This window comes from Vitis riparia, chromosome 13 (assembly GCF_004353265.1).
Source record: "Vitis riparia cultivar Riparia Gloire de Montpellier isolate 1030 chromosome 13, EGFV_Vit.rip_1.0, whole genome shotgun sequence".
In the NCBI taxonomy this organism is placed as follows: domain Eukaryota; kingdom Viridiplantae; phylum Streptophyta; class Magnoliopsida; order Vitales; family Vitaceae; genus Vitis; species Vitis riparia.
Window position 1 is genome coordinate 18,295,302 of NC_048443.1, and position 21,554 is coordinate 18,316,855.

At 35.3% G+C, this 21,554-nt stretch overlaps 2 protein-coding genes across 5 annotated transcripts; both read right to left on the minus strand.

Annotated features, from left to right (window-relative positions):
- Positions 1-585: 585 nt before the first annotated feature.
- Positions 586-10,503, minus strand: LOC117928382. The gene is made up of 2 exons (XM_034848274.1): positions 10,368-10,503; positions 586-1,658 (listed from the first exon to the last, which is right to left on the minus strand). The coding sequence occupies exons 1-2, from the start codon at positions 10,501-10,503 to the stop codon at positions 586-588; spliced, it is 1,209 nt and encodes a 402-aa protein (XP_034704165.1).
- Positions 10,275-21,197, minus strand: LOC117928696 (cAMP-regulated phosphoprotein 21-like). 4 transcript variants are annotated; one of them, XM_034848677.1, is made up of 6 exons: positions 20,672-21,197; positions 14,513-15,221; positions 12,164-12,533; positions 11,179-11,588; positions 10,866-11,054; positions 10,356-10,778 (listed from the first exon to the last, which is right to left on the minus strand). In XM_034848677.1, the coding sequence occupies exons 1-4, from the start codon at positions 20,958-20,960 to the stop codon at positions 11,538-11,540; spliced, it is 1,419 nt and encodes a 472-aa protein (XP_034704568.1). In that variant the 5' UTR covers positions 20,961-21,197; the 3' UTR covers positions 10,356-10,778; positions 10,866-11,054; positions 11,179-11,537. The 4 variants fall into 4 exon arrangements, with proteins under 4 accessions (XP_034704570.1, XP_034704568.1, XP_034704567.1 ...); XM_034848679.1 differs by lacking the exon at positions 10,866-11,054 and having other exon boundaries at positions 10,275-10,778; XM_034848676.1 differs by lacking the exon at positions 10,356-10,778 and having other exon boundaries at positions 10,795-11,054.
- Positions 21,198-21,554: the final 357 nt, after the last annotated feature.

Below are 21,554 nucleotides of genomic sequence, written 5' to 3' on the forward strand. Positions count from 1 at the left end.
TACCTTCTCCAAAACTTGATCTCTGAAAGATAATGGAAAATGATCTTTCTTGGTGATTGCATTCAACTTCCTAAAATCAATGTATACTCACCAACCTATAGTCAACCTAGTAAGAATGAGCTCTCCTTCATCATTGTTCATCATAGTTATCCCGCTTTTCTTAGGTACTACTTGAGTGGGGCTCACCCAACCCAACTACTATAAGAGATAAGATAAATAATACTTGCATCTAAAAGCTTCAATACCTTATTTCTGACTACATCTTGCATAAGGGGATTTAGCCTTCTTTGTGGCTACCTTACTAGTTTTGCATTCTCTTCCAAATAAATATGATGCGTGCAAATCAAGGGATTTTCCCTTTCAAATTTGAAATGGACCAACCAATTGCTCTTTCATTCTCTTTAAGCACCTTCAAAAGTTTGATTTCCTGCTCTTCAGTTAATGTAGCTGAAATGACCATAGGTTTTTCTTCATTTTCCTCTAAATAAACATACTTTAAACCATGTGGTAGGGGCTTTAACTCTGTTTTTTGATCTCAACCTCCCCCTTTTTGCTTTCTTCATCATTCTCAACACTGTTCAAAGATTAAATGATACATTTTTCTTTCCACTTTGTAGCAACTTCAACACGTTCTTTCTTAACAATTGTAGAGAAAAATTCATCTATATTTTCTTCCATTAACTTTTCTATGTATTCTTGCACCATGGCCTCTATAAGGCATGCTTCCTCAGCCTCCACATCATCATGGTCCATCGGTTGCTTGCATAAATTGAAGACATTCATTTCCACTATCATGTTCCCATTTCGACAGTTAATGAGAGCATTGGTTGTAGCAAGAAAGGGTCTCCCAAGAATAATTGGAACATAATTCACACATTTTTTCAACGGTTCTATATCTAATACCACAAAGTCCACTGAGTAGTAGAACTTTTCAACTTGCACCAAAACATCTTTGACTACTTCTCTGGGTACTTTAATCGAACGATCTGCTAAAGAGAGTGTAATGGTAGTAGCCTTAAGCTCACCCAATCCCAATTGCTTATAGATTGAATATGGAAGAAAAATTACACTAGCTCCCAAATCTAACAAAGCCCTTTCCACGAATGAGTCTCCAATCTGGACTAAGATGGTAGCACAACCTGGATCTTTGTACTTCACCATTGCCTTATTCTCAATGATGGCACTGACTTGCTCAGTGAGGAATGCTTTCTTGCTTAATTTAATCCTTCTCTTCATAGTGCATAAGTCCTTGAGGAACTTTGCATAAGTAGACACTTTCTTGATCATATCAAGGAGTGGAATGTTGATCTTCACTTGCTTCAAAACTTCCAAAATCTCCAAAGTCTTATCCCCCACTTTGTTTCTCTGCATAGCTGAAGGGAAAGACAAATGATTGGAAACACTTCTTTTATCTTTGCTCACAATGACTTCCTCATACATTTCATGCTCTTTCTCATTTCTAGCATTTTTCTCCACGGTTGGTTCATCTCTAGTAGGAATATCTTCACTTATCGATAACTTAGGCCCTTCATATTCTTTCCCATTTCTGAGTGTGATAATTGTATTGCAATATTCCTTCTTCACTTTAGAAACTTCATTTACTTCTCTCGAATTTTTCTGTGGTTGAGCCGGGAACTTTCCTTTCTTTTTAGATAAACCTGCAGCAAATTGGCTTAAAGTTGTTTGAATATTTACTAGTTCTTGAGATGTTTGAGCATTTATCCTTTTTTTATCCTCATTACACTTGTCTTGCTTCTGTATAAACTCTCTCATCATATCTTCCAAGATTGAGTTAGATGATGACGTTTGATGTTGCTATTGAAAATTTTGAGATGGCATACCTTGTGGTTGAAAACCTTGCTGCCCATTAATCTGATTACCCTGAAATCGGTTTCCTTGCTGCTAAAACTGGCCATTCTTACCTCATCTTCATGATAGATTTGGATGATTCCTCCAACCCGGACTATAAGTGTTGGAATATGGAGAATTGCTAGAATTATGCTTGTATATCTCTAAGGCATTGGCTTGCTTCGAAAACATGTCTTGCACTACAGGTAAAGTGGGACAAGATTGCACACCATGTTCCATAGACTTACGTATCAAGCACGGTTGAGTTATTCCCTCATTGACTATTTGTACCTCTTGAACTTTCTTAGCTTCCAAATCATCCAACCTTCTCATAATGGTTGCAAACTTTGCTTGGACATCTAAACCCTTTGGTAAGGTATACACTCCACTAGCTCTTGCCATGTTCATTGTTCTATATCTAGGTGTTTCCTTGACGATTGGTTCTTCCCAATTTCTAGATACCTCAACAACACAATCAAGGAATTGAAATGCTTCATCAGGGTTTTTATTCATGAAATCTCTTCCACATAGTCTCGAGAAGTTGTTTCATTGGTGGTGACATGCCTTCATAGAAATATGATACTAGCGTCTAGTTGTCAAATCCGTGATTGGGGCATGTTACAACCATCTCCCTAAATCTTTACCAACATGCAAAAAAATTTCTCATCTTCCATAGCCTTGAAATTTGAGATCTCATTTTTCAATTCACTAGTCCTATGTGTTGGAAAGAATTTTTGCAAAAACACTTATTGTAGATCACCCCAATTTCCGATACCATAAGGTCTAAGACTATTTAACCAAGTTTTAGCTTCATCCTTCAATGACAAGGGGAATAACTTCATGCGGAAGATGTCCAAAGGAGTGTTAGCTTCTCAAAAAATTGAACTGATGTCCTCAAATTCCTTGATGTGAGAGTACGGGTTTTCATTTTTCGTCCCCTTAAAAACGGGTAGTTGAGATGCCACTTGAGGTCGAATGGTAACATGATCTTGATTTGGAGGTAGCATAAAACACGATGGTGTGCTCAACTTGGGAGGATTTAGAAACTCTCTCATAGTTCTTTGGTTCTGCATAGGTAGTTGTGGCCTGTTGTTATTGTTGTTGGATTCTTCAGTGCCCTCCATATTTGGTTGAGATTCCTCAGTTGTTCTTTGAATTCTACCTAAAAGATCTCTTTCCCAACCAAGCATAAAATATAAGAAAAATATATATAAAGAAAAAAATAAAAGAACTAAAACAAAGTAATGCATTATATTCTAGTTATGACGATTGCCAATCCCTGACAGCAACACCAATTTCTTGACCAAAATTCTTTGTTGTACCAAAATACTTATCCTTTTTTACATAGCAACTATAGTCAATAAAAACTAGAGAAAGAGTCACTACGGCTTTTGTAGTATTTCGGGTATCATCCTCAAGGGATGGCTTATGAAAATTTTCAATACTAGAATAAATGAATTGCTTTTGTTTAAATCCTAAAGTGAAAAACAATATGTGAATAATGTGAAACTAAGTAAAAGAAATTAAATTAATAACCAAATGAATATTGATTTTAAATTCGATTGATTCGAGTTTGGGGCTTTCCACAATCCAACTTAGGGTATAGAAATTAGAGAAAACAATGGTCTTTTAAATAATAAGATCTTAGGGTTTTGGGATCCTTGGCCGTTTTTTATCAAGTTGATTTCTATAACTCAAAATTGCATCCTAAACCTAATTTTTCCTTTTAAAAATAGATTCCTATTACCATCAAATGAATGAGATTGATTACCAATTTAAGATTTGACTTTTTAACCCTTCCTACTCCTTATAGCTTTGTTTTGGGGCAAATAACAATAGAGAAGACAAGGATAACTAATGATCAAGAATTACCAAGAGTCACTAATATCGAGTAATAACCTACCGTATCATTCCCTAAACTAACTCATAAGGATAGGATAAAAAAAATGATAAATTGTCACCCAACCAATAATTAATTTCATTGTTATAATAATTTACCCATTGTCCCTATAGGTTTCCTAACCCTTAGGCTTTCATGCTTCAAGCCCCAAGTTGGCTCTTAGCCTCTCATGGGGGTGATGTCACATTCACAATCCATAATAGGGTAAAAATCTATAAAATTTAAATCAAAAGAACCTAAAACAACATAGTTAATAGAGAAGAAAAAAAAAAACCAAAGTTCTCGTCTTCTTCCACCTTCAATGTCCAAGATCCTTAAAACCTAAAACTAAGAGAGTTTATATAATATCATCAATTACCTAACATATGGCACACTCTCATTGGCCACTTATTACAAAAAAAAAAAAAATCCCTAAAATGATTTTAAAAAAATTAATAAAATGGTGATTTGTAGTCGTGTGGGGTCTATTTAGGGTGGATGGAGTGACCTAGATGAAATTCCCTAGGTAGAGGAGGTAAAACATCAAAGTGGAAGTGGGTGAATTCGAAATTGGTGTCATTTCGAAGTGGATTTCGAATTTATAAGTTAAATTTCGAAATCATTTCGAAATGACCCTTCAACTTTGTGCAGTTGTTTTCAAATGGTCATAACTTCTTCATTTTAGCTCTGATTTGCACACTATTTAAAGCGTTGGACTCCTAACTTTCCGAGCTTCGGAACGATATATAGTATGTATAAAATGGACTCTGGAAAGTGCTCCAAATTTGTCCTCAAACTTGAAGCATATAATACCATCAGATTTTATTTTTTTTTTCTAAATTTCCATGCAGCTGAATCTTGCTTCATACCTCATTTTCCATGTTTTCTTACCTTCTTTCTTACTCCATAATGGTCATTTCTCATCTTCCAAACTCATGATATCCTCGTCTTGGCTTTCCTCATGGTCCATGAGTCCTAACTCACTTATTTCCTCATTTAACCCTTTATTGATCTTTTAAAATCTAAAGTGATTCAATTTGCACCATTTTCTTCCCTTGACCGTGAGATAAGTCTCCAAAGTACAAATTAAACTCATGGCTAGGGCCTTAGCATCGATTTAGGTCAAGTTAGGTGATTTGAATGTCCTTTGGTGCACAAATCATATCGAATATGTGCCATTAGAGCACATATTTTGGCTCTAATCACGGAGCCTCGTAACAAATTATTCCTTGCTAAAGTACGTCGCATTGTGGGGCTGTTTTTCAAAGGATATAGCCTCGCCATCTACTAGATGGATAGAGATTCCGTTCGGGATATGAAAGTGTGCCCAGAATTCTTGTTCGAACAGGAGATCAACTGGACGCTCCAATCTAAGGCGCCTGGCTCTAGTGTCCTTCCAGCCACTTTTATGGGGCCACCCACTTTCGCTAGTGGAAGCAACACCTCCTATTGTTGACATGATAAGTAGCTTTGGGTCGCATGGAAACCTACACGGGACAATGCAGTTATTAAAATCGGTCACATGACCCATCCGTCGTTCAGCGGTGCCTCAACTGTATAACAAGAAACCTAGACAAATCAAAAGTCCGAGTCTAAACAGACCATCTAATGAAACTTGCAGAGCAAGCCTCTACTCAAATAATTGGAAAGAGAATCGTCCCCATCGTGCCAGCACGACGGTGGCAAGACAAAACGCCTGAACCGACCCTTGAAGATATTGATAATGAAGAAGCAAAAAAGGAAATTTGAAAAACCCTAGATCAGAAAATTGATACAGTCATCCTCTCCAAAGCGAAAACACAAGAAAACCCTAGAATCTAGACGCCACGACGTCCATTTTCTGTCTAAACTCAACAACCGTCGGTGTAGTCCCAAAAAGAACAGTAAAAAAAAAAAATGGAAAACGATAAGAAGCTTACCAGAGTTAAAGGTGAACACTCTCTAGCGAGAGAAAATCTGCTTGAAACAGACTTGAGAATGGCAGCGAGAAAGGCAAAGAACAACCGATGACAAGCGCATTAGGGGCTAAGTTGCAGAAGCGGGGAAGAGAAAGATCCAAAGCAGTAAGAGCCAAAAAGTAATATAAAGAGTGTGGGGGCCCTCTATTTATAGGAACCAAAAACCTTAGGAATCCCAAAAGACAAGCCGCCTAGAAACGCATCCCAAAAAGGCGCACCGTCTGATAGTCAACCTCGATGGATGCAACCCATCATTGCCACTTTAAGTGACACGTGTTCCAAAGCACCCAAGTAACCTAAGAAGATAGATAACCCATTCTACCTCTGCCCGTCAGCTACTCATTTGAACACAGGTAAACGAGTTAAAGGGGCATTGTGGGGGGATCCTCTCCACAAGTCCCTTTCAAGCTCAAGACCTCTTGGTCATCTAGGATAAGTATGTAACCTATTCGAGATCATTCCATCCAAGCCAAGATAAGCTCCGTCTGGCACCAGAAATGAGAGTCTCACACAGGGCTAAACGAAATCAACATGCTGAACCCCTAGACAGAAATGATTGTCCAGTCGAGTCTTTAAGACCTTTGGCCTACGTGATCAATCACGCCTGACATCCGAGCGGTCGACAAGACTTCATTTAGCCCACAAGTCCATGTCAATTAATTGTTGCACATAATCCCAAATGTTGATAGGCTAAATGGACAGATAGATGCATGATCTGAGATCTTGGCACGTTAGTAGATGACACCTACCAACCGCCCTTAACTAAAATGATTGTCCAGCCACCCTGAGGACAATCATCATTATAGGGAGGGTCACAGTGCACAGTCAACACTATAGTGGCAGTGTCCTCGGGTCTATATAAACTCTCCAAAAAGCACGAGCAAGGTACACACGCACATATGCTCACTTTCTCCCACAAAATAGTTAGAGCTATTATTGTTTGACTTAAGTTTCAAAGAGGCGTGCTTGGACCACTCATCCGAAGATCCTTTTGTGCAAGAAAGAAGCCTGTTTGGCTCCAGTACAACTAGATGGAATCTTCAAGAGGCACGAAGTAGGGAAGAAGTTCGTCTGACTTCAACGAAACTAGACGAATCTGACTCCAATTGGCTTTGCATCAACACTCATCACTATAGGCTTCCACTAATAATAACATATGCTTATTTATTAAATAATAAAAAAAATCAATTATGATGAATTAATTTAATGAAAATTAATTATTTTTTATTTGATATATATCTAAATTTTTTTATTACAGAATAAACATATACATAGAGTTATCACAATGTTACAATATATTTTTAAACATAAATACTTAAAAATTAAAAAATTTGTTTCATCTTTTACTAAATTATTTTTTTCATATTTTTATTAATAATTTAAAAAATAATATAACATTACCTTTATTATCTAACTATCCACGTGACTTGTATGTGGAACAAACCTAGTAGATTTAGAGTGTTTTGAAAGTGTTTATATAAATAAATAGTGAAGTGTTTGTGGATGCTTTTTTAAGCGACCTTATCATCTTGCTATATCCACTTATATCCTTTTAATCAATCTATATAGTTCAAAATAAACCTTCAATAAAAAAAATAAAAAAAGATGATGCACTTCTGTTCTCTACAAGTGAACATATGTTTTTATGTAGTGATGCCTTTTCAATTGATACCAAAAAGCTAAGAATTTTATCTCTGTATTCATTTACATATAGACTCATGTTCTCAACATGTAAACATAGCTTCTCTTTCTTTCTTGTGAGAGTTTATTTAGGGGATAATTACATTTAAGGGGGAGATAAGGTTGATAATGGCTCTAAAGAGTACATATCTTGCATTTTTTTTGGACAAAAATACCCTTTATCATTCATACATCTTTATATATATATATATATATATATATATATATATATATTCAACCTATGATTTATTTTTCATTAGAAATATTGTTGACACATGCATAAATGCCCAATATATATATTACATTCTCATAATGTATATAGGACATTTGTACTAAATGTACAAGGTATTTGAACTAAATGTACAAGGCTTGTACAAATCTATCTATTGCAAATATATTTACATTTTTTTTCTTTTTTTGTTTGTTTTTTATACTATTAGAAACATTGTTTATACACATATACATGTCAAATACAATTTTTTATTTTTATTTTCACATATATACGAGACATTTGTATTAAATGTATAAGGTATTTATGCTTGTTGTTCCATGTTTATACAAGTCTACCTATTATGAATATATTTGTATGTTTTTATGGATGTTAATAAAAATATGAAAATATTTTATACATTCAAGTATAATTGTCTTATATATATATATATATATATAAAGATGAAATATGTATTTGGCATTTATGCATGTATGCAAATAAATTTTCTAATAATTTGGTATGAAAAAACAAACAAAAAATGAAAAAAAAAATGTACATAAATTCATGATTTACAAATTTGTACATGTCCTAAACAATTGTTATTTACTTAAATTTCAAAAATAAAAATTATAAAATTATAAAATAAAAAATAATAATAATAATCTAACGTTAATTAATATAAATAAATAAAATAATATAAAAATGTCTTATATAGTTGTTATTTAATTAAATTTTAAAAAAATTTCAAATTTCAAATTTTCAAAATTTTAAAATAATAATAATTGAAGGTTAAATGAATGAAAAACAAATTAAGATAAACATATCTTATTCTGTTGTTGTTTAATTAAATTTCAAAAATAAAATTACAAAATAAAAAATAAATTAAGACAATAATTGCAACTTCCTAAAGCAATTCATGTAAGAAGAGCTATCGGCATTACCACCGGGCTATTGGAGCTGTTAGCGCAATTGAATCAGAATATGCTCTGACTGTTGGAGAATACCCTGAAATAAGACTTTCTCGCATCCGGAGTTCAAATAGGCTAGGCCTCCTCGCACATAGAATGGAAGAATCCACTGTTAGGCCAAATGCCCTCTTTGTTGAAGGAATTGAATCAGTTGTCGGAAGCATTATCTTTTTCTTAAGTAAGCCTATAGTCCCCTATTTCTCCCTTGTACTATAAGACATCAGCCTATATTAAATGTTTGACCGGCAAAGCATTGAACGAAGAAAGACATGCCCTACTAGATCGAAGTTGAGCATGGTCAGTTTCATCTTGCCACCCATACAAGTCACAAGCCATCTCCGGACATTAGTCTTATATGGGAATGGATTTGACTAAGTAGTCGCAATTCCTCAATTAGTTAGACATGCTACCTTATCCATCTCTCGAGATAAACCACCTTTGTATACCACCCAAAGGGAATAAGAATATATTACAATGAATGTAAATGCATTCACCGCTGACGTCCACTTGTTATTTACTGTTGCTTTCCCACGTCCGGGCCTCCTTTGTTAAGAACCTAAATAGTCAATTTTATCCCTTTCCTAATATTGAAACTCCTCTTATTCTACTCATAAGAACCAGAACAGGCACTCGTAACCGTCCCTAACCTCTGTCTCTAACCTATTCATGTAAAAACTATATGAATATTAAAAAAATTAAATTTATTTTAAAATATTTATTAGTGATTATCTTTATTCTCATTTAATTTATTTTAAAATATTTGTAGTTTAAACAATGAATGATAAAGAAATAAAAGATAATTGTGTTAAAAGAATTATTTACATATTTGTAATCATCATAAAATATTTTAAAATTATTTAAAATTAATTAATTTTTTGAATAATAAATATATATATGAAAAACTTCATTTAAACTAAGAAATTCACAAATTATTAGTTTTTAAATAATGATTAGCAAAACACTAAAAAACAAATCCACATAAAACGTTAGTCATCTGTTTTAAGAGGACAGGTGTCTTAAATATATAAAATGCCTAACACAGTCGAAAAAGGACACCTAATAATAAACGCAACAACCCCGGTCTTCCGGATTGGTTGTAGAATCAGAGTCCGCCAATACCTGCTCAATGTGGCATAAAATCACGCTCTGCCGTCTCAATCAATGAATTTTGGATGTGTTTTTTCGGCAATCCTTATTACATTATCTAAGATTTATCCGAATGTTCCAATGTAAGTCAAATCGCACCAACATCATTATTAGCAAGCAAAATATTCCAACCCATTAAAGATATATACATATATATATATATATATATATATATATATATGACAGGTAAATAGATATTTTACTTCAAAAATTAATTGTCCATATCCTAAATTATTTTTTTCATAAATTATAAAAACTATCGTTCTGTGACATCTCAAATTATAATACATCTCCATGACCCTCCTTTAAATTTAAAAATAACTTTTCCTAATTTTTTAAAAAATTTATTAATTTGAATTCTTGAATAATTTTCAAAATAGCCAAATTTTAAAATATTAATTTTATTTTTTTAAGATTTCCAAAAATGAACAATTTCTATAAACTAAAATTTGAATATTTTCAGAAAAAAAAAATTGAAATTCCATTTACCTTTAATTATAATTTTAATACCATTGGACCGATTGACCCATTAAATCTAAATTGTTCAGTAGAAAATTTAGCGTTTGATCAATGGAAATAGGTGCTTTGATTGATAGGAATTTTATTAGACTTTAGAGAAATTATGGAGAGAGAGAGAGAGAGAGAGAGAGAGAGAGAGACCGTAATTGTGAATAAACCTGTAGTTGGCTTAGTAGCAACTGCCAATGCTGCGTTATGGGTGAGGGTGCCTTCGGCCAAAGACAAGAAGCATCTTCTCTCTGATCTCTGCAAGTGCAAGCCATCTCCAAATGGATCAATGCCTTCCCTTGTCATCAATCCTCATTATGGACCCCACCCCCTTTACATACAAAGCTTTGTGCCTACGCCCAACCAATCCCATCCCTTTGGACCTTTCTTTAGAAAACAAATGAACAAGATACTACATGACAGTGGCTACCCTGCCCACAAACATGGTGAATATCAAAACATCACTAGACAAGCAACAGGGCAGTACTGAACGAGCCACCATCAACTTACTACACACCATAACTCCCACTCTCACTCTGGACCGAGAGCTTTACGACCACCATAGACCGCTACCCCAGAAGCTGCAGTGCATTATAAGTTAAGTAAGGTGTTTAAACAGATTATCAATAGTAACAAAAAAAACCCAAACAGAAAATTACAGATCAAACCAGGTGTTTCATATGGTACAAATATATGTGGTTCACTTTAATTATTTCAGCACAGAAAATGTTCTACTAAAGCATGGAGAGTGATGATCAGATCAGAGCCTTCTTCAAAGGAATCGGCTGTGCACCATATCTTTCCCCGCCAACAACAATACTGACTGATATTTTCCCTTGGGCTCTCTCTATACGACACTGTTGCAACAAATCCTAAACAAACTTATTGTGCTTTCATTTTGGAATAGGATACTAGAAGCCTAGTTGAATATATATATTAACAGAGAATGTAATTGCTTTAAAAACAAAGGGTCATACATACCTCCATCTGAACCAATGCTGCACATGTCCAGCTCTGCTAATTCTTTTCCAATTTTCATTCTTCATCATCGTCAGTGAAATAACAAGCTTCCAAATAGCTTGTCCAAACAATGGGACTGCAATCCCAGTGAGCTTCAGCATTGAAGATGCAAGAAGCCTCATATTGAACCGAGGGGCTCATCGAATGGATGATAGAGGACATCCATGAGATTGATGTGTCACTCCAGTCCACCTCGGTTTTCTATGCCTGCACTCCTGCCAAAATGAGATGACATACACCACCACAGATATCATTGTAGCAGGCTGTCATATTTCAAGCTTGAGTTTCAGCTGGCAGGGTGCAGGCATGGCCCATGCCCCTTACCGGGGCCGGGCTAATCCAAAACTTGTATCAGGTTGCTGTTGATGAGACTGCATAATGACATGCAACAAAATAACCATTAAGGGAGATTTGGCATGTAAAATAACTAAGTGGAGAAAAACTGACCAAATTATGTAGAAAGTATATTCAAAATTGAAAAATAAAACCATTCCTACAATGTCATGAAAAGCATTCCCTTTCTGGTTATACATATCTTCAATTTATATCAATTATTCAATATTCATCATTTGACTATTTTTTTTTATAAGTAAAATTAAAAGTATATTCATCATTTGACTATTGAATGCATGGTCTGCTGGAGAAAACTCATTAAGTAGAGGGGGTTTTGGGAGTGGGAGGTACTCATCTGTAACCAACTCAAGTTTCTCATCCTCAATTTTTTTAAGCACTTTCTTTTGATTTCATCAATGTTTGATATTACAAAGAGAATTTTTAAGGAAAAATGCAGGCCAGTTTAACCATTTGGTACATTTTAAAGTAAGATATACTTTCAAGAAAGGAGTAGAAATACTGAAAATAAAGGTCCTCACCTCTACAAGCAACTCAGCAGGGCCCTTAATCTTAATGATATGAAGAAGGGAAAGATATTCAAAATTTTCCATACCTGTGAAAAAGGTTGGTGAACATGTTCATGAGGATGGATGAAAGGCATTCCAGGACGTTGACAAGGATACTGAGAAGAAGGAAGATATAGGGTAGATGTGGAGCGTGCACCAACATGATTGGGATTAAATGGTGACATCATGGTCTCTGGATGACCATACCCAATTCCTGTAGGAGTTGATGGTGCAGGCCATGGACCAGATAAATGTTGGGGAAGTGGCCGAGGTTGGTGTTCAGTAGAAATTTGAGGCCTATGAGCTGATCCAAGTTGTGGGAATTCAGTATTGTAGTTCAATGCAGGAGTGTACATAGGCTGTATAGTGTAAGGTCCTCCATTGAACCCAAATCCAGGATCAAATCTTTGCAGGTACCTGAAAAAATAAACATTTTAGTGTAACATTTTTAGATTACTATAAAAGAATAAATAATATTTATTATTTTTAGGTTAGCACTTCAATGACATGAAACAACAGTATTTTTTAAATTTGACCATCAGTATTAAATTTTCGCAACCAGCAAATAACAGTGTAATGAATGTGGGTGTGTGGGTGTGCATGTGTGTGGGTATGCTGCACATGCTGTGAAGCATAAACCAAAATGGTTGGGATCAAATGGTGCTATCATGATCTCATGTAATGCCAAAGTTGATGGTGCAGTACATGGTCCAGGAGTTGGGGAAATAGCCAAGCTTGGTGTCCAATAGAAATTTGCCTATGAGCTGATCAATTTATAGAAATTCAGTATTGTAGTTCAATAGGCTTTCTGGGGTTCACTCCATCAATAAACCCATATCCAAGATCAAATCTTTGCACATACATAGGAAAACAATATTTATCTGCATATGCATGTATGTCTTTCTGTCTGTACATGTCTGGAATAACTTGGCTGGGTTGGGATAAGAAGGAGATATTTGGCTTCGTAAGTTGACTGTATTGGTAAGAAGACCTTTCAAAGCCCATAGTCCGGATCATTGCACTTTTGTATAGACAGTGGAGAATCGATAGATCACCATTTTTTAAATTGTCCAACGACTTTGGAATTATGATAGAAGCTATTCAGAGTAGCCAGATTAAGTTGGGTTCCTCCTGGAAGAATCAATGGCATGCTGACCACTTCTTTATGTGTTTGGGGAGCACAACTGGAGGCAAAGTTCTATAGAAAATCACATATCTTACATTGATTTGGATAGTGAGGCAAGAAAGAAATGCAAGGATCCTTGAGGACAAGTGGAGGACTTCAAAGATGATATGGGAGATCTAGTCTATTTCTATTCATCTTTTTGGACCTCTACTACCATAGCTTTCAATGACATTCCTCCTTTTTTTTTTTTGGATAAGCAACCAGAATATATATAATATAGAAAAGGTTGGTACAAAACAGAAAGGCTTAAGCTTGCTAAAGTACACTAGAAGTATACAAAGGGAACGAAGTGAAAAGGACAAAGAAAGGGGGCAATCAAAGGAAAATATCACTTGCCCAACAATTGATTTTTTTATTGTAATCGATTTTTTTTTCTTCTCTTGTAATCTTATATTTTTTATGAATATTTTTTTTTATTGAAAAAAAAAATACACAAGACTATTGGCGGTGTGCATGTGAAGTTGAGAAAAATCTCTGTCAAATATTCTGCATTCTGCAAGTAAAAGTACATTTAAAAACAGAAAAAACAAAAAGCATCATTTGGATGAAACCAAAATACATGGGATGTGCAAGAGTCACATCCAGATTGGAGAATGATAAAAGGATAATAAAAACATCATATAAGAAAGACTAAGGTAGTGTTTTTTTTTCCCCTTAATTCTAAGTAGAACTTAAAATTAATTAGTGTTTAATATTATTATCAGGTTGTTTGTTTTTGTAATATTTTATTTCTATTAAACATTAAAAGATAAAGAAAAACCAACATGTTACTTTTTCTATTCAGCCAAAAATTTATCATAAGTCGTGAAAAAGTAGAAAAACAAACAACCTAAAGTCTAAAAGCAAATTGCTTTCAGCAAAAAGTTGAAAAAACAAACACCCTCTAATTGAAACAATAATTATATTAGTAATTTAGTATTGTGGAGCATACAATTATATTTGCCTACAAGATCATGGCCAATATGTTGATGGGTATCACATCAATGAAAAGCCAGACATTCAAAAAGAGGGGGAAAAAAGAAAGAAAGAACACAACAAGGCCTTAATTCTACCTAATGCGATTAACTACAAATTGTTCTTCGTGAATCAGCTTCATCCACACCCATATATTCAATAATACAAAAAAAAAAATTTTTTTTTTTTGAAAAAAAAAAGCCAAAAAATAATTAAATAAAGATAAGAAATGGACAAATAAGAGTTAACAGCATACCTATCATAGCTCCTGTCATAATCAGGATCCTTACGGTCAATCTCACGGTCCCGAAAGATAGCCACCCTATTATTTGGTTTGTACCTACCAATTGGCTCCTTTTCTGCCCTACTTCTAGCTGATCTATTGCTACTTGTAGAAGAATCAACCAAACCCCTGCAAATATTGACATCAGAACTTCCAGCAACAGGTTTGTCTTCCATTTTCGGTAAACTCACAGAACCATGCTGGAAAGTATCCTGCATCCTTGGTTCACATTCAGGTTTCCCCCCACCAGTACCACTAAAACTACTAGAGTTAAATATCCGTGCACGAGCTCTGTTATACTCCTCTTTTCGTTCTTCTACACTTTTGGAATTATTTGCCTTAAAAGAATGTGAATTTGCACAACTGACATTTTGCGATCGTTTCTGAGGCCTCTGTTTGATTGCAACCTTAATGACACCACCATCTTCTGGTGGTAAGCTTACAGGGATGTCTGCCAGGCGAATCAGAGGAAGCCGACACTCAGAAGTTTTGCGAACAATAATTTTGGAACCAGATCCATCAGGTAAATTATTGTCCAATAAAACCATTGACTGCAGTGAGTAATGCTGAGCCACACGGTGCGCAGCCAACCGTAGATAGGAGGTAGGCAACTGTTGAAACTCTAGTTGCTGTTGTGTAGGATCATGAATGAACTTCTCGATGTCTTGCTCCATCCTTAGAACTGAACAAAATAGATTATAAATCTTTAGTTATATGAATAGAAAGGACAACAGCAATACACACTCAAATATTACAATCTTACACATGTATCGCATTTAAATAATGGCAACTATTATGATGGTAGAGAAACAACAAATGTTTACTCTAAACTTTACACATGCATCTAAAATCACATAGAGATCATAGTTATGAAGACTAATGATTATAGTAGTTATAGTACTATTAACAAGAACAAAAAGAAGAACAATAGTAGGAGCCCACACTCAATTATAAACCTATCTATTAGTAAACATGATAGTTTAAAAAATATGATTTTATAGTAAATAATGCAGTTAGGGCCATATAAGTAGAAGCAGTACCAATTGCAAGAGTAGCATCTATCAATATCAAGTACGTATTAAGAGTTCAAAAGAAGAGCTTGACCTAGTAAATGTTTGTACAAAAAATCCCAAGCCCTCTGATGGGAAACAACATTGGAAGAACCCTTTGAAGACTTATGAAACAAATGGGAAAAAAAGAATAGAAAAAAGAAAAAAAATCAGCAGGGGCAGTTTAGTAATGGTCATATTACTGGCATGGGCTAGACAAAAGTGTTTGCTAGATGTATGAAGGTTGATGACCTTAATGGCATGAGTGGCATTGGCCCACATCAATTTAGGTTTCCTTGAGAGAGCCCTTGAGGCCTGGCTCAAGTGGTAAAGGGTTGTGGAGGGATTGTGTGAGGTTTCAGGTTCAAGTCCCTATGGAGACAAAAATTTACCTATAAAATAAATAAATAAATAAATAAATAATATTTGAGGAAGGCCACAAATTATGCATATCCCTGCTCAATACTTGAGAATCGAAATTAGGTATCTATGGGACTGCTGTTATGCTGGAGATGGCACATCCATCTGAGTTTCCTTGTCTTTGATCCTTGCATAACAACAGAAAAGGATCTAAACCCACCTTTTTATTGTCTAGTTTTCTGTTAGCTTAGGCCCAAGTTTGCCATAAAGGATTTGCTCTGGCTAGCTTGCATTCAGAGTTTAGCTAACCTGGTTCTCTTCCTGCTTTGGGCTCACTAAGAATCCAAGATTATCCCATTATAAGAATCTTTTAGGTCCATAAAAAAATCTCCTCATGTCGGTACTAATAAGATCGAATTGTATGTTGTATCAATTTGGGGGAAGAATGTGTAAATAGTACAAATTTTCATATTGTTGGTATGGACAGTTTAGTAATGTTAATAATTTGGTTGAAAAAGAAGTTGAATTATCAGCTTGTCAAATGAATTCCTTTTTAAACTAGAATATTCTTTTGTTTTTGAAGCATAAGGCTGGAATTGCAAATAAAGCAGCATATGCATTAAGCAGGATATAGGTGATTGCATTTGGTTACTCATTAAAATTGCCACCCTTCTTTCGCTGGATGGTAAGCATGCTATCCGAGTTTCCAAACCATGACATCTATCTCTTCAAAGGAACTAGGTTGTATGTGCCTAACATTTCAAATAGAAAACAAGTGATTTGGGAATTAGCAGCAGTTCATTTTGGATAGGATAAAACAGTTACTATGGTGGATGATCATTTGTATTGACCTAGCTAAAAGCAAGATATTGTCTGGCCTTATCTCCTGGAATACATTTCTTTACACACCTTTGCCCATAAACATCCTCCTTGGGTAAATCTTAAGTGTGCAGTTCGTCTTAGGACTACCAAGAATATTTAGGTGTTTTGATACCATATACATGGTGATTGACCGGTTCTTAAAAATGTGAATTTCATTCTTTGCTCATAAACATCAGATACTATCCACATTGCTAAACTTAAAATTTTTCCCCAAATGTGTTCACTTGCATGGATGTATAAGACTAATATTTCAAATAGGAATGCCAAGTTCACAAACTATTTTAGAGAATATTATTGGGGTTGTTGCATAGTAAATTGAAGATGTTGCTGAATACTAAACTGAATTTTCTTCAACATTCCACCTCAAAAGGTAAGTCAAACCGAAGTTGTTAACTATAGTTGTGGTGAATGTTTGGCTTTTATCTCTCATGGTTGTTATAATAATTCTATGCTATTAACTATAGTCGTGGTGAATGTTTGGCTTTTATCTCTCATGGTTGTTATAATAATTCTATGCTAGCTTGCACAGTTGAGGATGTGGCTCCAATGGCTACTTCAACCTTACAACGGTTGGTAAGCAATCTCACTTAAGAGAAGGGCATCCCACTTGCAAGTTGGGGCCAAAGTTGAAGCTCTTGCACTGACGATGCTTAAGCAGGCACTCATGTGGATAGTGGCTAGAACCAATGATATGCTCCATATTTGAAGACCTAACAAAGCAATCAAGTATCAAATATTTGTGCTTGACTACCAGGGAAACTGATCATTCATTCCACCACCCAATTTCTTTTGACCTCCAGCAAAAGTCTGATTCTTCAGCTTGTCTACAAGGGTATAACTTATTTAATGACAATTTCCTTTGATGGATTCACAAAAGAGCGAGAGTTAAGATATTTTAGATTGTGTGCCTCTCTAGTCATTATTTGAAGGCAAAGCAGTGCTAAATTTTTTATAACAAATATCCCATAATTGGAAAATATTCGTATAAGGCTCTTATTTCCACCTTTTGGGTCTTGATAACCAAGGAGCTCCAGGTAACAAAGAATATATATTAACAATGCCTAAGCAGATGATGGCACACCAAGGCATATACAATGTATACAATAGGCATCAATAGGCAAATAAAGGAAGAGAAAAGACAAATAACAAGCTTCCTCTCCTTACTTGGCACTAAGCCTATCAACAATGTCTATCATGGTTAATGAATGATAAAGTATATGCACTCTTAACTCAAAATTGCCTGGTTTAACCATTCAATGTTGTCAAAAGATCTCATGTTTCTTTCCTTCCATAGAAACAAAACACATAGTGGGCAATCCTCCAAGCCTTTTCCATTTCTTTCTTATGGAAGATCCATGCCAGCTGAGAAGGTTTTCTTTAATTGTAGAATGCATCACCCAAGTCACTCCAAATAACAAAAAAATCAAATGTCACAAAAATACTTACCTTAGGACAATGAAGGACATTGTGATTTTTTATCATCTTTGCACATAAAACATCTAATCCATATGATCCATTCCCTACTTTTGAGCTAATCTAACATCAAAATACTTCGTCATGTAAACCCACCATCATAAGCGCCCAAGGATTTCAAACTGTACTTATAGGAAAGGTCTCCCTTCTAACTTGGAGGAGTGAAAATATTTAACATAGAAATTGCCACCTTCTAACTCATTCTATATAGAAATTGCCACCTTCAAGTTCCCAAATATGAAGTTTTTTCGATGCTTTGAATATACACTTATTTATTAAAAAAAGGTTCCCAATCATGAAGTTGGTCAATTGGATCTTAAGCTTATCCTTACTGTAATGGCAAACAAAGACGTGACTCGAATCTTAAGCCCACCCTTCTAGTAATGACAAATAGAGACATGAAACAAATAGGTAGTCTATATAACATACTTTTAATCAAAGTGAGCCTCCTCCTTTTAAGAGGTATTGTCTCTTCCACACAACTAGCCTTCTCTAAAATCTCTCCTCAACCCTCATTGACTTTCAAGGAGCTCCCAATGTAAGCCCCAAGTACGTAGAGGGTTGTTTCCCTACCATAACAAAGCAAGTTCCTCCATATTAGCAAGTTCCCCAATTGAAATTAGTTTGCTTTTCTCCAAATTGATTCTCAAACTTGATATTGCCTCAAACCACATAAAAGTCCGAGTAAGATATTTCATATGCTCTTGAATAGTGTTGTAGAAGATTAAGGTATCATCAACAAATAGAAGATGGTCAATTCAAGCCCCTCTCCTCCTCTTATGCCTGCCTTGAAGCCCCAATGAAGCCCTCATTGGTATCTAACTAAGTGACTTCATAGCCAAAATGAATAAGTAAGGTGAAAGAGGGTCTCCATGCCTCAATACCTAGAGCTGTGGAAAAAACCAAGGTAAGTCTATAAACAAGGATAGAGAAATTTCTCATGGAAATGCACCATCTCATGTGTCAAACCTACTTTAGACCAAAAGCTATCTTTTCCATGACCACAATCAAGAAATCCTAATTGAAATGATTGTATGCCTTTTCAATGTTCGACTTACAAATGACCCCACTGTTGGAACTTTTTATCCTTCAGTCTACAACTTCATTTGCAAGCCTACCTTCCACAAAAGCATGCTGGTAAATCATTATCACCTTTCCACGACATTTTTGGCCTATTAGCAATGGGAGCTATCTTTTGATAAGCAATAACCTTGACTGGTTGGAAAGATTAGAAAGCTAGCAAGAATTCTAGTATGAATCAAACCTGAATACATTGGAACAAAAACAAGTAATAACTCCAATTGTTAGGTGGAACTTGGTCCATTGTGTCGAAAATTGTAGGAGTCTTGTCACCATTCTCGTGTATAGCCTCTCAAGTGAGCATGCCACAATTTGAATAGGGTCTCAAGTAGAAAAAAGGATCAGCCATGAGGATGGCAAGAACCTGAATCTAAGTGGAAAATTGAACAACATGAGAGGAGAGTACAGATTTAAAGAATCAAGAAGAATCTTGCATGAAACTTGAAGTTTTCTTTCTATGGTCATCTTTTGATCCTCCTCCACAAATCACTTAGACAAACACACTTACCCTTGAAATTCTCTAAATTATCAATGGTTTTTTCCTTTGCAATTCCACTTCCTTTATTTTATCATTTTACCTCCACATATAAGCTAACTTTTGAGCAAGTTACTTCATACCTTAATTGAGTATGCCCATCTTGGTCTCATTTCATTTTTCTTTGCATTGACAGATAGAGGCAATCTCAAGGTAGACAAAGGAAAAACATACTACTCTGACAGCTCTTCTTTCATCCCACTTCTAGATTGAACCACTTGAAAACATCACTTGGCTATGGTATTCAATCTTTCCCCCACCCTATGTACAATTGCCTTAGTTGGAGACCATTTTACACCTCACCTTTTTGTTCTCAATAACAATCTAAAAAGGTCACATGTGACCCATAAAAATATCAAGAAAATCCAACATTTTTCCCAGATTAAACCTACCAAATCATGTTAACATAATGTAATGCATCAAGAATCTAGCATCTATCTAGTTAAATTTGCACCTTCTTAAGATAAACAAGTCAATCAACATTAAAGATTAGCATATCAAGCAAACTGATTAAAAAAATGTTCAGACCAAAGTCATACAGCACAACAATATAACCAGCGTGAACGTACCAAACCAAATTGCTCTGTTATACACAACAAGGACACAATAAAACCAAACCAAAAACCTAAATTATCACCAGAGAGCAACATACTACCAAAAAAAAGCAGCATATTACCAAGAAAAAAAAAGCCTTCAACAGAAACTTTTTTAGTTAAACCCGAGAAAAACAAAACCTAGAGCGTGGCAACTCACTTGACAGCCGCTCACGCGGATTCTGCAGAGCCTCACGAAGAAACTGATCCACTTGGTTGACAGAGTCCTCAGAAATCATCCCGGAACCAACCGGCACCGACGAAGACGACAAAGCCGGAGCAGAAGCAGAAGCTGAAGCTGAAGCTGGTACCGAGGCATCGAAAGAGGAAGAGGAAGAGGAATCTTTCTTGGCGGATGAAGAGGAGAGCATCAATCTGCTCATGCTCTCGTCCAAATCAGCGACCTCCCAGGACTCAGGGGCTCCGAGATCGTCCGCAGAGCCCTCCATGGCTGGGGAATATCTAGGGCTTGCGTGTGAAGGATAGCATCAAAGAGATTCCAGGGTGGAGAGAGGAATCGCAGGTGAATGGGCGTGAATTTTCATGAATTGGGAGTTAGAGTTAGATTAGGGTTAGGGTTTGGAATGAGAGGTTGATTAGGGCACGAAAGCGATGAAAGAGAGTGTCCTGGAGAGCCTAGAGACACGAAGGGGGAGATAGGGTTTGGGGTCGTCTGATGTCGGGCGTGGCACGTGTGCCTCCCTTCCTTCCTTTCACACGTGCCTTTACAAGTATTCCATCTCTTCCCACCTCTCCCACTTGCCAATTTTTTTTTATATGGTCACATCAAGGCAATAAGGAGAGCAAAGGCTCAAACTTTTACGATTTTGGATTCAATTTTTCTTGATAAATTTTCTTTAATTTTACTTTAAATCCATATGTTATTAAAAGATCCATCTAGCTATCTATCTAGAGAAAAAAAATTGAGAAAAAAAGGAGAAAAATAAATTTAAAATTAATAAATTAATTTTTATTTAATAATTTGAATTTATTTTATTTATTTATATGGCCTTATGTAAATATTAAATAATTTACAATATATA